This window comes from Topomyia yanbarensis, chromosome 2 (assembly GCF_030247195.1).
Source record: "Topomyia yanbarensis strain Yona2022 chromosome 2, ASM3024719v1, whole genome shotgun sequence".
NCBI lineage: Eukaryota > Metazoa > Arthropoda > Insecta > Diptera > Culicidae > Topomyia > Topomyia yanbarensis.
This window is the reverse complement of record NC_080671.1, coordinates 104,853,897-104,870,740: the sequence shown is the minus strand read 5'-3', so window position 1 is coordinate 104,870,740 and position 16,844 is coordinate 104,853,897. Positions and strand designations below refer to the sequence as shown.

At 37.3% G+C, this 16,844-nt stretch overlaps 1 protein-coding gene across 1 annotated transcript in view; it reads left to right on the top strand.

Moving 5' to 3' along the window:
* The first annotated feature begins 4,607 nt into the window (after positions 1-4,607).
* The window catches only part of LOC131679070 (U8-agatoxin-Ao1a-like), an 84,893-nt gene continuing 72,656 nt past the window's right edge, over positions 4,608-16,844 (top strand). Inside the window, exon 1 of the mRNA XM_058959623.1 lies at positions 4,608-5,135. Within this exon, the coding sequence (XP_058815606.1) occupies positions 5,015-5,135 (121 nt within the window). The 5' untranslated portion in view covers positions 4,608-5,014. The remainder of the gene's footprint in view (positions 5,136-16,844) is intronic.

Below are 16,844 nucleotides of genomic sequence, written 5' to 3'. Positions count from 1 at the left end.
CTATTTCTCAGTTGATTTTACCATAAGAGATTGAGCGATGAAAACGTGACCTCTTAAAATCACGATTTCTCATTTGTCACTTCATACATTGATTTATCGTAAATACTTTGTTTGCAGCAATTTTAGAACTTTGCATGGCGAAGATTTTTGCTGAAGTAACAAAGTTATTATCTCGTCTATTTGAAAAGTTATGAACAATTTTTGTTGAAAAATAAACCATTTTCAAAAATTAATTATTTATTTTACAGAAATAACGCTCCCGCAGTTTTTTCACCAAAAACTACAAAAGTTTCGATCTTTCAAATAAAATTAAAAAATTGAAAATCCATTTGCAATGTTGGAAGATATTTAGCTTTGAAAAAAACCATTTTTGTTTTGAAAATCGCCTGTAACTATGCAAACAAAAGAGATAGAAACTTTATTGCTTCGGCAAAAATGTCTATTTACAAAAGTTCTAAAAACCTCTAGAACAAAGTATTAGCGAGAAATGAACACATAAAAAGATATTAATAGAAAACCAATTTTTAAAGAGCCACCCCACCTTAAATATTGCAAAAATCATAGCACATGAACCATTAGAGATAGCCACATAGTTTCTTCAGAAAAGTTGCTTCAATTTGATTGATTTATAACTTTGTAGAACATTATGTAGCTAAATTTTACATATCTAAGAAGTTGATACTTTGAACACCCTAACCACAAGGACCACCCTAATTTAACTAAGATAAAAAAATCGGCAAGAAAGTACTAACAAAGTTTGCCGAAGGTACTATATATCTAAAACCAACGGTTTTGGCGCAAACAGTTTTGTCTTCCTAAATACAGCTTTGGGACCACAGTGCATTGAACGCAATGCGCAAACCCGGGGAGCAACCAACCGCTACCAAATTTTACGCAGGTATTTGAGACCACAAAATGAACTCAAAAAGTGCTGTGCCCGCTAGTTTAAATCATTTTGAAGCTTTCCCATACAACCGCGAGCCACTCTAGTGTGTAGTCGATGGTTGCAAAAAAGGACAATCGTGATGAGGAAGTATGGTTTCGCTTTTCGCTGGCGGATAATTATGCAGAACAGCTCGGTTCAATTATTCGGAAATGTACAATACTAAATGCACTGAAGTAGACCGACTTGGTATCAATGTAAACGTACACACAGAAAAAAAAATATTGGTAAAAGTAAGAGTGTTCTGCTCTTAGCAAAAAACAACCAACGCAAACTATTAGGTTGAAAGTAAAACTTTTAAATTAATCAAGAATAATAATCAAAGTAAAAGTTTTCCTTTTAAGCAAATCAAGAATAGTAGTCAAAACAAAAGTTTTATTTTTAAACTAAGAATATGCGTTGGTTGTTTTTTGCTAAGAGTGAAAAACTCTTGTTTTTACCAACATTTTGTAAGTTAGGGTTCGCTTACCTATGAGCATGCAGACTCACCTTTGACTCTCTCGAGGGCTGCCTAAACTAGCTCTTTAGAGAGGTTAACTGCCATTGGACGTGGACCGCTATTCTCTCCCAGCACGCAATCACGCTCGGGCACTCACGGTACTCTTCTTCGGTGAATTCCGGGGTGGCTTGAGGGACGGGTTCACTTATCGCACCACGGCCACAGTGGTGTTTTTGACGGCCACACCACGATTTTCCGACACTCGCGAGGTCATCAACGGACGGTGGGTTCGCTTAAGGTGGCACTATTTCACACGCGCGCGCACGCAAAGTTATTTCCGAGCTCGGGATGGTGGAATTACGAGGGAAACTCTTTTTTTTCTTGATCCGATTCTGAACGATTTCCCGGTCACTATATTCCGATTTCACCGTGAGCTTGATCGCAGGGATGGCGTTAGATGGCTTTTGTTCACTAAGAGGAACTCGATTTGATACGTGGCTTCGATTTTCTGGACACACTTGACGATCATTTACCAGTACGTGTTGCTTGATCAAAAGGTGAAGCCAAAGAGAGCGAAGCTATCCCGCAAGCTGATCTCGAGCCCCCAATATGATCAACTGCGATCTTTGTGAGCGTTGTGTGTTTTCCGGCTTTGGTAGCTGATGATCGCACTCGGACGGTTTGGTAGCGGTAGTGTTTGAATTGGCAGTTAATTTAATTAAACAATTCTACACCTAACTCCTATCAAACAAACTCAAATACAAATTCATATTTCTTTTATTTATTAATTTTAATTATGGGACAGGGTGACATGTTACAATTTTTTTTTTCTGTGTGTAAGAAACATTTGGTTTGCTTCTGTGGAATCTACTGCCACTCACTTCGGATATCATATTTGTTCACCTATAAAAAGAAAACTTATATTTTTTACAAATTACATTTTACAAATATGCATTGAAATAGCATAAAATTTCACCCTACTATTTATGATAAGACAGCCAAATTCAACACGTTTAAAACTTGTATCAGGGGGTGGGAGTACGGGTAAAGGGCTTCAGTACGAAAAAACACATTTTTTGCGATTATTTTAGAAATATACCTGAAGCGAATCGAGCAAAACTTTTGAAAAATTATCTCGAAAACTCAACGTAGGGATTAGGTATTTTTTACATAGAATGAATATGCAAAGATTGAAATAAATCGGTTCAGTAGTCTTTTAATGGCAGTTAACACTGCAAATCGTGTTTTTTTCAGAGACGTTCTACGAAAAGCTTCGCCTCCGACTCGCTTGTTGATATTTTTGCATAGAAAAATTACAGCATGTTAATGAAATGAAATATTATAATGTACAAGTTGTGATTAATTCGCTTCACTCAAATTTCCAAAAAAATCGCAAAAAGTGTTTTCTTCATACTGAAACCCTTACCCCCCCCCCCCGCCCCCTTAAGTCGTCTAGTCCTTAAAACCTTTCAAGTCTAGATGCTTTTTTGTATGCATAAACTCCCGATGCACAACTCCCGATGCACAAGATATTTCACAAATTTGAAAAAAAAAAACATTTTTTTGGGCAAAGATCTTTTGGAATGCTCGTTATTTCCATGGGTATGAAGCATAGCTTCGGTAATGCTTTACTTATTTTGTCCGCGTATCCGGTTAAAAACAATAGAAAACATTATGTTACGCAATGAATGTTTAATTGTGATTCTTATAATACATTACATTTTCTCATATTTGCTCTTAATATTGTGAATTAATTATTTAAAATAAATTAATCTATCCGCTCCATATGCATTATATGCAACTGTCATTTGTGCCTGCCCAACGGCTTACCAATACATATGCGCTCTGCAAGTGCCCTATATCTGCCATGAGCCCAGTGGGTTTGTTCCTACGGTTCGATGCATGCAGAGTGCGGACCATGGCATGTAGCAGATGAGGTGCGCGCGGACCAGTTGGGTCCGATAACAATGCCTATGAAGATCGGTATACGTCTCGATGACACTCCAGGAAAAAAAGTGCAGGAGCACAACTCCCGATGTAATACCTAACGGTGATCCCAGAAACGCGAGGATATGAAGAAACAAGCGGTTTCAGCTTAGACAAACAGACATAATACAATGAGGAAACTCTTCCGAAAAATTCATCAATTTTGCCACAGTACTAGCAGCCCTTTATAAACGCATCCTAAACACTTATTTGCAAGTAGATTATCCCTTATACTACGTTCACACTATAGAATTAAAACACGTTATAATAATTAGCAACAAGAAAAATGTCATCAAGATAGCGTTAAAACATGTTTTAACTCGTAGTGTGAACGTAGTATTAGACTCGGAAACAATTTTTCACTAGTGATCTATTCCCCGTATACATGCGTATATGTAAGTGACGCCATTATCGCATTTGCGACCACCGTCCCAACTAAAATTATATTAAAGCGGACAGATAATTGTTTTCGAATGTTATGTCTGTTAGTCTGTGGTTTGTGTTTAGTCGGGTGGCTTACTGAGGAAATCAATACAGTAAGAGTTCAACAAAAATTACGAGCCAGCCGATAGTGGTTTGATTATCAAATTCAATTTGACCTGAGATTTTCATATTTAGTTGCTTGTCATTTCTAATTATCCCACCTAGTTGTTTCTAATCCAGTTATTTTTAACGTGTGTGCCAACATCCTACAACCCGAAAACCACTATCCCAATTAGTTGCAGCTCTGTTCCAGTCATACTTGCTCAAAAATACTAATCCAGTGAGAACGGATTATTGTGAACATTTCTCCAAAAATCCAATCATTTTTGCACTACGGTGTAGCATCCCTATATACGACATGACAGAATCATCCTTTTGCCCTTTTTTTCTTGTTTGCGTGGGTACCTAAACACCAAGTCATCCGTACACCATGCGGTCAGACTAGTCGCCGGTTACGAAACGGTTGTCCGGTTTCCACAATGAGACCACCGTCGCCGTCTATCTATGAAAGTCGCCATAATCGGCGCCCGAACTTACATGATGAGGAACTGCTCATTTTTCTCCGAAGGTAGCGAATGTAGCACTCCGTTCGGTTTGGCGCGCAAGATTTTCCGGCGGCTGCTGTTTGCCGCCTCGGAATTGTCGGGAAAATGAAACACGACTCGTCCCGATTCGTGCGTCGCGACGGCTCCGACTACAACTAACCCGAACTGCCGCCGGGTGGGAAACCCATATAAGAACACCCGCCTGCTGCTATCAGTTCATCATTTTCCTATCGGTTACTGTTGCTCGCGGTTGACTAAAGGAAAACCGGATAGCTAAGAGAGAGAGAGAGAAGGAGACTGAGATAGAGACATCCGGTTGATGGTGTGATCACACAGTGGGAGCACATCCGCCGCTTGACTCTGGTGCTCCGTTGGTTGCGTGGGACTGGTGTCGTGTGCTCTGCTCGAAGACATGATGCTGTGCTAATTGAAGTGAAGGAAGATTAATACGCGAAATAAACCGGAAGAGTCGCTTATGAATTTGTTGCTTTATCGCATCGGTAACAAAAATAGGAATTTTCTTTTCGTCAATAAATAGCTGCATCTGGAAACCGGAAGTGATAAGGATCAAGGAGTGAAAGTGTTTCCTGCTGGACCGTGCAAAATAAATGAGTCAAAATGAATAAGATTTTTTTGGGAAGACTGTTGATATGCCTGTTGGTCATGTTTGTGGCTAGTGTTCACAGCGCTAGCAACTATTTCTACGACTCGGAGGAGCGCTACCCCAATCTGCTGGACGGTAAGTGAACCAGAATAGAGTGTAACTGTTAAGGATGCTGAATCAACATATTAAATTTCCTCCGCTTCGCATTGGAAATGGAAAACATATGGTTGCTTATGGAGATTGGGTGGAAAGTGCGCTGCTGTGGGAAGGCTTCCCTCGGTGTTTGTCCAACATTCAATTTCCGCTGGAGTCGTGTACGAAAACGCTTACATGTGTGAATAATTCATGGAATTGGGAATTGCTAATGTTTCGCTCAATTATAATTTCCCATATTGAAAACCTAGAAATGATATACAGATTGCTCTCTGTTGTCTTGAAAATTGTGAGAAATATTTTGATTGCCATTTCCAACAAACATTTAGTGCGGTGCAGTAGAGTTGATGGGAAATTAAAGTTTTAAGCACGATATTGCCCTATCTGTATGTTCAACATATGAGGCAAAATGCATGTTAGAAACCTATTTTGAAATAAAGTCTCTTGAAAATGCTCGCGGTAGATTTCCATGTGGTGTTTACAAAAAGCGACCCAATTCTTGTTTATTGCGTGGAATATCTCACGGAAAGCAATTGATCACAGTACAGTGAAGACCCGTTTTTATCAGTCCCCATTTTTGTCAGCTTTTTGATCTGATTTTGTCAGCCCGCCAGGGTTATAAAGCTATATCTACGGACTAAAGAAGAATATTTTAACAGCTTCGGTTTATTAAAATAAATAAATACCGTACAGAGCCCATCCACCAATCGGTTCCATTCACCGATCATTTTGACGCACAAATCGTTTTATTTCGAATATTAAATGGAATTAAGAAATTAAAATTAAAGCGAAACATGAAAGCAGTACTTACAACATGAATATAATATAAATTTTCAGTATGTATCTCTTATTTTTTTGCCAAATAGTCATTTATGTATACGGCATCGCATCAATCGCCATTTTGGCGCTTCGTTTTTGTCGCTTAAAAAGCCAACTTGCAATCTAAGGAAATAAAACTGTTTTATGGCTAATATTTCTAAGTAATCAATATTCAACCAGAATTAACAAGGCATACAGAACAAGTTTTGATCTAATTTTCTGCAAATAAAAACTTTTTAACCCAGAATCAAACTGGGCATTCCGCTTGAACAAACCACACCGATTTGAGTAAGCGACCTGGCATTTACAAGAACCAGGGTGATTAGTTTAAGCGAAATAATAAAAAAACACCCAATAATAATTATCTCTCTGGTGCAAGTTCTGCCCTCGTTTCTTGAACAAATCTCACACTCAAGATAAAAAAACTCAACAACTAGAAGGAACCTCGCGTAATCCCACTCAAGTGAATTGATCAATTTTCCTGGTTGATAAAATTGAGAACATTTCCAAAATCAATTATACAAATAACACAAAAAATGTTAGAAGCATTAATTAGTTTTTCATGAATGACATGTAGATTTTCAAATCAATAAAACCTTAGAAACTAGTAAAATTCGCATTTATAAACTGTTAATCGGCCAAAAAATGAGCAAAAAACAAGTGATCGGTGAATAGATGCCCATATGATCGGTGAATGGATATTAATTATTTCTATTGATCGGCGAGTGGCCCTCCAGAGTACACGAAAAATGATGAACAAAAGGTCACGATTTCATGAACTGAAAGATTTACGAAAACCGTGACCAAGTTGCTGAAATTATAAATATGGGTTACTGTTGTTGTTCCCTGGGCATTAGAGTGACAGGAAAAAAATGACCCCTATCGGCCCACCTCTGAGTCGATTCCTAGTCCCACCAGGAGTACTTGCACCAAATTTGAAGCAAATTGGACAAGTCTAACTACCGGACCAAAGTGGCTGAATTTTGTATGGGAATTTTCAACAATTTACATGGAGAAAACCCACCAGCTCGCATTTTCGCCGCTAGGTGACACTGTATGCATAGTATTATCACAGTAAGTGAAAATAAGAAAGATAATTTAATTGTCTACACATTTGTCGAAGACTGCTAGTCAATCCGGCTTTGTTAAAAGAAGTTATTAAACTTTTAACGAAGTGATGTCTGAGTCAGTTTTGCATGGGGCCTAACAGTGCATGGTTGTGTATCAGTACTCGAGTCACACGAACTAAACATTTTTGTGAAATAATCGTTACGTTTAGCTCAATGGTATATTCACAAGAATTATAGTAAATAATACGAGTAATGCTTTGGTTAGAAAATTTTAGTTCCTCCTGTTACCGCATAGAGGGCGCCAACACTAACTTTTCAACGGAGAGAGATAGAAATTTGGTGTCTTCTACAAAGTTATAGAACAGGTATTTTTCAGTATTTCATCCGAACATCTTGATACTCTATCTCTCTTCTATGAAAAGTTGGCGCCCTCTATGCGGTCACAGGTAGAACTAAAATTTTCTAACCAAAACATAGCTCGTATTATTTATGACAATTATTGTAAACATACTATTTAGCTAAATCTAACCATTATTTCACAAAAATGTATAGTTCGCGGGACTCGAGTACTGATACACAACCATGCACTGCTAGGCCCCATGCAAAACTGACTCAGACATCACTTCGTTAAAAGTTTAATAACTTCTTTGAACAAAGCCGGATTTACTAGCAGTCTTCGACAAAGTCGTAGATAATTAAATTATCTTTCTTATTTTCACTTACAGTGATAATACGATGCATACAGTGCCACCTAGTGGCGAAAATACGAACTAGGGAGTTTTCTCCATGTAAATTGTTGAAAAATTCCATACAAACTTCAGGCACGTTGGTCCGGTAGTTAGACTTGTCCGATTTGCTTCAAATTTGGTGCAAGTACTTCTGGTGGGAATAGGAATCGACTCAGGGGTGGGCCGATTGAGTTTTCAAAAATTCATCATTTTTCTGGGCAGTCTACTGGGCATATTTTGTTTTTGTTGTGATTCTTGTTCATGATTTGGGAATTCACAGCCGACAATCAAACGTTGTTCATGATTTCAAGAGCTTATCCGCGTTTCTTGTGATTTCTCATCACGTTATCGTGCTATTTTATACATGATTTGTCTACCGGATTTTTCTGACAGACTAGCGAGATTGAAGTTAATGATTTCATGATATTAGTCGCGATTTTCGTAATTTTTCTTCATGTTATCGTGATATTTTAGTTATGAGCAGAGTGATTAAAGTTCATGATTTCAGGATCTTAGTCACGATTTTAGATATTTTTTCACGAGTTGTGTGATTTGTGTTCATGATTTCAGAAACTTTTTGTAACTGTCCATGTTATCGTGATATTTTAGTCATTATTAGATTATTATGGGTTAAATTTCATCTCGAAGATCTTTTTACAATATTTTTGAACGATTGTATGAGTTCGTCGAACTAATTATTTATGAATTTATCAACTACAATTATTTTATAAGGGCTTTTGTCTAGGCAAACACATTTGTCAAATAAATAGTTACACAAATTATACAGAAAAATTAAATTTCGTTTACCTCGTACAAACGCACCTTCAATCCCTGTAACCCTGGGTACTCTTGATCCCTATCATTAACTCTCTCACACACACACTTCCGAAATGTATAGGAATAGAAGTAATAACTTACATAAAGTACCTTGAACTGAAACTTTTGTTTCGCGACCAAGCTCTTACAATTCGAATTGACCGCAAAATGACTTATTTGCAATCAACTTTTTATTTCATTAAAAAGTTATGTGAAAAAAACAAAAGTGGGATCATGTGTACCCACTTTCCCCTAATGTTACTAATATTCATGATATCAGCAGTTGTATCATGGTGTGTGTGTGTGTGTTAACCATCCTATCTCCCACTAGCTGGTAGTGATTTACAGAAAAAAAGATGTTTGCATGTACTTAAACATATTCATGCAAATAACTTGGTTCACGGATTTAGGTAGGTGTTAGCTCAATTGACTTTCCGATGACCCATTTCGTGTACAGAGCCAGACATGTTCCGAGGTCATCGTTCCATCAATCAGCCCCGCCTTACTGTAATGTTTGTATCATTTGGATTTTAACATTACAGTAAAACTTTCGATTCCTTTCAGGAAAGAAGAAATCGACGTGTATTTAGTGTATTACTTTGATTTCTATATATAAATTTAAACATGTGTACTAGAAAACTTACCATTTTTGCAGTATGCTACCTTTTTTCCTGCCTCCTATTTACGTTTCCTTTAATTCCATATTTCTTGAAAGTCCTGCTTATTGAAGAAAAAGAAGAGGAAATAATAAGAAAGGACCGATAGATCCCGCATTCGTTTATCTTAGCCTGGTGATATTTCTACTAATTTGAGGTACACCAAAATGCTGTAGGGCCAAATACTATGTTTGGCAAAATGTATATCTATAAAGATGTGCACAGGTATCCCTTTTTTCTCCTTTTTCCACTGACTAATTGTTCATGCATCGGGAAAAACAAATGTATTCACAAAGATGACCTCGAAAATACTAGTATTCGGGAGGGTCTAGAAAAATGACCTTTGCACTGGTAGGTGGATAGATACCAAATTGTCCCAAAAACTAGTTATTTACTATTTTTAGTTCATATTAAGGCATAATAACAGCAATAGCCGCAATAAATAGTTTTGGCCAGGATTCGACCCCAGTTACTCCTCTGTGGGGCGGGGCTTCGAAAGCTCGCCATGATTTCTAAAGTTACTTCTATGGCTGTCTCGCCAGTGTGCGTATTTGTTTATGGAAAAAGGAGGGGCTAAGTCGAATAGTTAGTTCTCTCGCGCCGTGTTCTTGCGATCGGGTTATTTTCTCTCGTGGTTTACTTCGGTATTTTGAGCTGTGCTAACTGTCTGACCTTGATGCCTTAGGCGGTGCTGACTGTCTTAATGTGTGTCAATGTTTTGTTTGTTGAAATTCGCTGGCATGTGGCTTTGCCGTTCGAGTGCAGAAGGCATGATTTATTACGGTCAATGGTTTGAAGTTTTGTTCTTGTTTTTGGACTCAAGTTTGTGTTGTTTTATTGCGTGCTAGAAATGTGGGTATGTTTTGAGATTTGGACGTATATCAGCAGTTGTATCATGGTATTCATAAATTCTCTTCGCCTTATCGTGATCTATTATTTTTTGGTTACTATCGGTTTTTTTGCTCGGAATAACATTACAATATGAATTGGATCATAAAAAAATGGGTAGGTAATGTCAGAGACATAACCGAAGTGAAGTAGAATACACTTAGGCTGATCTTCTGCATTAAAAGCCAGCTATTTCGATATTTGTTATGATGTATAGTGCCCCGCTGTTGTGGTGCATTTTACCCCTGCACAGGTGCATTTTGCCCTGCCCATTTTTCAAAAATCAATTTATAATGATTTTGAAAAATTGAATATTTTTCATGTCCCTGAATATTTTGCACAACGATTGTGATTTCAGAGTAAAATGTTGGCTAAATGATATCATTAATTAAATTCTCCCAATTGATGGTCTATAGCTAAGTTATGATTATATTTTCTTAGGGGTGTATTTTACCCCATCTACTTCTACATACGCTTTCATTACATTCACATAAATTACTCGCGACGCGTTTGTGCAAATGGAATCTTGGTCATACCAAGATTCCAAATTTCAAACGTGTACCCGAGACACATACATGGCAAAATTCAAATGTTGGGTTTGTTCCATAGTTTCGAGTGGGTAATTACCAACTCGATTATTTTCAAGTTGATAGTACTACCTTTACTACTCACATTACCCACCGGCCCTGATTATTGAATATTTCATTGCACATATGTGTAGTGGGATCAAAATGCATTCGTCTTGCTGAATATTTTTAGAAATAGGCCATTTTAAAGTATGGCATGTACAAATAAAGTAAATTAAGGGCCAAATCGGATAACAAATAGTTTATGGACTTACTGTAAATTGAACTTACTCTAGCCAGCAGAAGGGCATTTGCGTGTGAAATGTCAGCATTAGAGAGTTAAGGCGAATGCCCTATACATAATATGTTCAAACTTGGGGTAGGCGTAGAGTTGTTGGTAAATCAATTGCCTTGTACGCAGCGCACATGGGTTCGAGTCCCGACCCCGCACATAGGGTTAGAAATTTTTCATAAGAGATTTTTCTAACCCGAAAGAGGCGAATGACCTTAAGGTAAAAACCTCTATAATCGAAATAAAAAAAATGTTCAAACTTTCACCAAGTAGCATGAAGCTTTCGCAATAACCCTGCAATTGCCACGTATGACTATAACCTACAACGAATGTAGTGCCAGGCAGCGATGCCACATGTTTTTATGAAATTTCTGTAGAAGAATAATTAAAATGTCTGTAAATGTCTCTAGATGGTTGTGTAAATCCTAGTTACACTAGAATAATAATTTAAAAATAGTTTGAAATTAGAATACTATTAATGAAGGAATCCCTCGTAGTCGAATACAGTTATTCTAGTATAATTTTGCTAAACACTATTACTCTTTCAAAAGTCTCTAGATCAAATCAACGGCAGAAACATATTATATCAGTATCCAATAAGCCAACATCATCTCCTTCACACAACACAACAACCAAAGCTATTAAAATCGTCATCATCAATCGTACTACCGCTTACCAAAAGAAAATTAAGCAAATGATGAATTTATTTGAGCCTGCCACGCATAATTTAAAGAGCAAGAGAGCGGGGTCTTTCGCACTCAACCACCCCTTCGCACGCGCACACTTGCAATCCGCATTCTGCTTTTTCTGCGATGTGCGCTGATCATTGTATGCACGCCACGCCTGTGCATCATTGGGTGGAATGATGCCTGGCGGCTGTCTTTGAATATATTCCAACCGAAGAGTTTGAGCTGACACAAAACGTAGCAGCTACTACGAGGTCAGAAAGCAAACTGACGAATTTTCTCTTACGTGCCGTTTTTATACCTGGCGAAGTTCATTTGATAAAAAAGAGGCAGTCCTAACGACGCTCTCTGCTTGGTTGAATTGTACGGACCAATCAGCGCAGATAATTACCACCTTTACAAATTACAGTATTTTCGTTATCTATAATAGACGTACATTTTACGGGATCAAATACAATATACGTGCACATATTTCCGATCAGATAGTGCAAAAATATAGCGATTTCGATCAGTACAACGGAAGTTAGTCGCGTTTGAACACTGGGAAAATATCTCAGCAGAAATTTTTGAAAAGGGACCCCCATATTGAAACGTTAGAATTTCTATTCTACTTCAAAATGTGACTGATTCGCGATATCTGTGAACTATATCATGCACACTATTTGGGGTTCTCAGCGCATGTTTTCGTTTTCTGTTCGGTCATCAGAATGAGCCTTATTAAATGTATAACGATGTTCGAAGTCCTAATATTTTTTTTTGATATCTACTGCTCGTACCTATTACTGGTCGCTAGCAGCTGGGCATTTCATGAACAAGTACATGGAACAAAAATGATTCCCCGAATAATGCTCCAAATTTGGTGAAAGAGCACACGTAAGAATTTCATTACCATGTTGCTTGAAATTGTAAATGAGTAGAGATATCTTCTAAATATCACCAGAGTTGCAAATTTTCAACAGGTTGTTTTGAACTTGAAGGAGGAACATATCTCAAATCATGCACTACTATGTTCCATTCGCAGTTATTCTTTTGCATCATTCATTCAAACAGCCCAGCTGTTCAATCATTTTTCATTTATTTTCAATTTCATTGACCCTGTGCATATTTCTCTACTGGGGTATTGACTAGGTTTTTCAAGCAAGACTACTCTGAACATATAAGCTTGAAAACGCAAAACATGTCAACAGTTAACCTAAACTGGACTCTACAGAGCAGATGACAACTTTGGATGGTGAATGAAAAAGCATGAATTTGAATTGAAGAAGTGCTGATTAGTTATGAAAATCCCGCCAACTTGAAAATGAATGCTTAGGGGGTTATATACAAAGTTTTGGCGAAAAATTGAGCTAAGTTCGTGATTTTTTAAAAGTGTTTTATGTACATTTTATTTGAAAAAGCGAAAGACAGTTCGTACTATTGAAGTTCGAAAAAACAAGTTGAATTAAAAAAAAAATCAATGTTGCCGAAGTTATTTCTATACAAAAGAAATTTATACAATTCAAAAGAAATTTTATGAAAATCGGATGAATAGTTTTTGAGATATCACGTTTACCGCAACGGTACTTTTCAAAAAACTTTGTTCCGAGATAATTGCGTTTAAAGTTTTGTGTTAACTTTATTCGCGGAAAAACCAGCGCGCTGCGAACGGCTGTAGTTTGAAATCTGGTGCTCCGATCTGGATGAAATTTCGCACAGATATTTTGAAAAGTATGTGCTTTCAGAATATTAAAAAAAATAAATTTTTGAGTTCCAACTTTGTATATAACCGCTTAAGGGAGGCCTTGAATTTGAATCATGGTTGAGCTGGATTGAACTGAAAGTTGGCATTTGAAAATGAAAATCACTGTCACTAGCACGCAAAATAGATTGTAAATGAAGTACTAGGAATCATGAACCAGTTCACGAAAACATGAATAGTATTTTAAAACCAGTTCACGAATACATGAATAATATTTCATGATTTCATGAATTATTTTCACGAGCACGGATATTGAATCGTAAATAACATATTAGAAATCATGAACCAGTTCACGAATACATGAATAATATTTGTTGATTTTGTGAACTTTTTCACGAGCACGGATATTGGATCGTCGCTAAAATATTGGAGATCATGAATTAGTTCACGGGGATTGAATGGATTCATGAATAAAATGCATTTATGAATTTAAATTTCGTGAAATAGTTCACGAGAACATAACCAGAATATTTTCATTTTGTGAACTAATGTTCCTATATCTATGAAAAACATCATGAGTCAACTTGGTTTTATGAATAATGTTCATTAGGTTGTGAACTCGTTCACGTACTGAAAATCGAATCAGAAGTAACTTGGCGGAAACCGTGACTGAAGTTCACAAAACAAAAAGAAGAATTTCCACTAATAAAAGCGTTATGCGGGCGTTACTGAAGGGAAATTGAACATAATTATAAAACACATGATTTTTGTTCATTGTCCTGTTTTCATAACGTAAAATCCACCTAGTGGTGCAATTGTGCCTTTCTCAATCATGAACCCGAGAATGTTTGCGTTGTTTATATTCATTAAAAGCTTTCAGGTGCATATATTACATTTTATTATTATACATGACATGACAACTATATACAAGAAAAGAAATCATTATTCGAGTTCTAAAATTTTGTAAAAGAAAAAAAACAGCCACAGTAATATTGAACTGAAAAAGGTGCGAAATCGGCAAAGTCCCAAAAAGTTGATTTTTAGGAAAAAAAAATTTCGTGATAACATAAAATCTCGACGTTTCATGCATTTTAAAGATGTTCGGCATCAAAAATACGAATTCTATTTCTGAAATTTCATGGGGTCCCCTTTTGAAAAAAAAATTGAGTTCCGGCTTATAAGGGAATTTCATATGTGACCGGACGGTTCAGTCTATATTTCCGGAACCATATAAGCGATCCGTGCGAAATTTTGACAGACATTGAGTTAATTTTGAAAGATGGCCGCTTTTCCCGGGCACTTCCGGAATCGTTTATGATGGTCAATGTAGTCAACGAAAGTTTGTTTGGCCGTCGGTGACCTAGAACTGCAAATTTAAGATGTTTGAGAGACATTTTAGCGAAATTTTTACCTTTTTTGCTTTTATCGGAGTATCGGTTTGAATGATAATTTGCTATGTGATCGCACGCCACAACCCGTAACTCCGGAACCGGAAGTCGGATCGGGATAACATATAATAGCCATTTACGGTGACGCAACATCTTTCATTTGAGACTAAGTGTGGTTGATTTGGCCTAGTCATCTCTAAGAAACCGATGTTATTGTTATTCTGAATTTGGATACTTCCGCCGGGGCTTCCGGAACCGATGCTGGTGGCCAATGTGACCAAAAAGACTTTGAATGGCTGTTAGTGATCTAGTACTACAAATCGAAGCAGTTGTGGTCACATTTTGGAAAAAATGTCACCATTATACATTCATTGCAGAATTTATTAAAATCGACATTTTCTACGTGATCGTACTCATCACCCTGTAATTCCGGAACCGGAAGTCGGATCCATTAGAAATTCAATAGCAGTCTATGGGAACGTTGCCTTTCATTTGGGACTAAGTTTGTGAAAATCGGTTCAGCCATCTCTGAGAAAAGTGAGTGAGATTGTGTTCGCGTACACACACAGACGCACATGCACACACACATACATACACACACAGACATTTGCCGAACTCAACGAACTGAATCGAGTGGTATATGTCGCTCGGCCCTCCGGGCCTCCGTTAAAAAGTTGCTTTTCAGAGCAATTGCAATACCTTTCTATTAAGAAAGGCAAAACGTGATTGGTCCAGAATTCAAAGCACTTTATTTACGATTTTGGGAACAATTTTTTTCCTTGTAGTTGGGCGTTTCGGCTATTCTTCACTTTCCATGAATTCTTCCGTAAATTTGCGTATTTTTCCTTAGTAGTGGTTTGAAAACTCTAGTTGAAAACGGACATCTATTAGATTTATCTTTGAATCTTATTTTTAATGAACATTGAAAGGTTGGGGATAGGTGTCATTCTAAATTTTAACGATCTCCTATGTCACGAAACTATGTGGTCGGTATTAAGTCAGACCGTACTAAATCGCAAAATATCAAAAAGCGAGATAATGGTGGACCTGGATAAATAATTTCTTTGGCTACATTTCACTATTGTCAGAATTGTAATATGTCACAATTAGTATGAATTATGGAAAAAATTTAAACTCGTTTTTCGTGAAATCAATGCTATACTGCTTAGTCCGGTCTGACATAACACCGACCATGTAAGGTTTGCACACTTATAACTTCGCTATTGCTAGATGGATTTTCATCATTCATGCACCAACCGATTCAGAATCACAGAAATTATTTAATATCTCTACAAAAAAGTAGTCGGTAAAATTAAAAAGTTCATGAAAAGGGAAAATTGTCATTCGTGAGACAGATTTCCCAGGCAGAGAGCCGTCAATAGAAAGCACCTTAGTGGCTAAATCAAACACGAAAAGTTATAAATAGAGGCGACACATGCCCGTCCAAATCAGTTGTTGTTGTTGCTCTTATTCCATACGAGCAACATCGTATCCGGACGATACAATAAGCACTTTCGATTTACGGCAACGTTAGCATTTTCACTAACTCACACCCATGTGACTAAATCATATACGACTAGTTAATAAATGGGGATGACGCGTGCATGTTTGAATCAGTTTTTGCGTGTGTATGCTACAATAAGCGGTAGACGCTATGCATTTTTTCGGCAGTGCCAGCGCTGGCATCGCACACAGTTTAACTGTGTGCGGATTTTTCGGGTACCACTCAGTACCAGCACGGTATCACAGAATGATTTGCAAAGTGAGTGGGTGGGGGCAGTTTGGACTGAGTTCAATACGGCAGGGTGCGACTTGTGTGTGCTACTTGAGAGTTTGCGCTTGAAAAAAAATTATGCATGCATGTGCGTTGTAACTTGTCAATCCCTGTTTACGGCGCGTTGTAGGTGTGTAGGGCAATGAACATATTGGAATACATGTTTCATATTTCGGTTGTATGCGATACCATTTTTATCAGTAAGGCATCTGACAACATGTTGCTGCAGTTATTTCTAAAGCACTGTTCAGCAGCGTATAGGGGAATGTGGTCAGTTGTCGGTACACTTTTGTTTTTTACACACAACATTACTCCAATTGCACAATATAA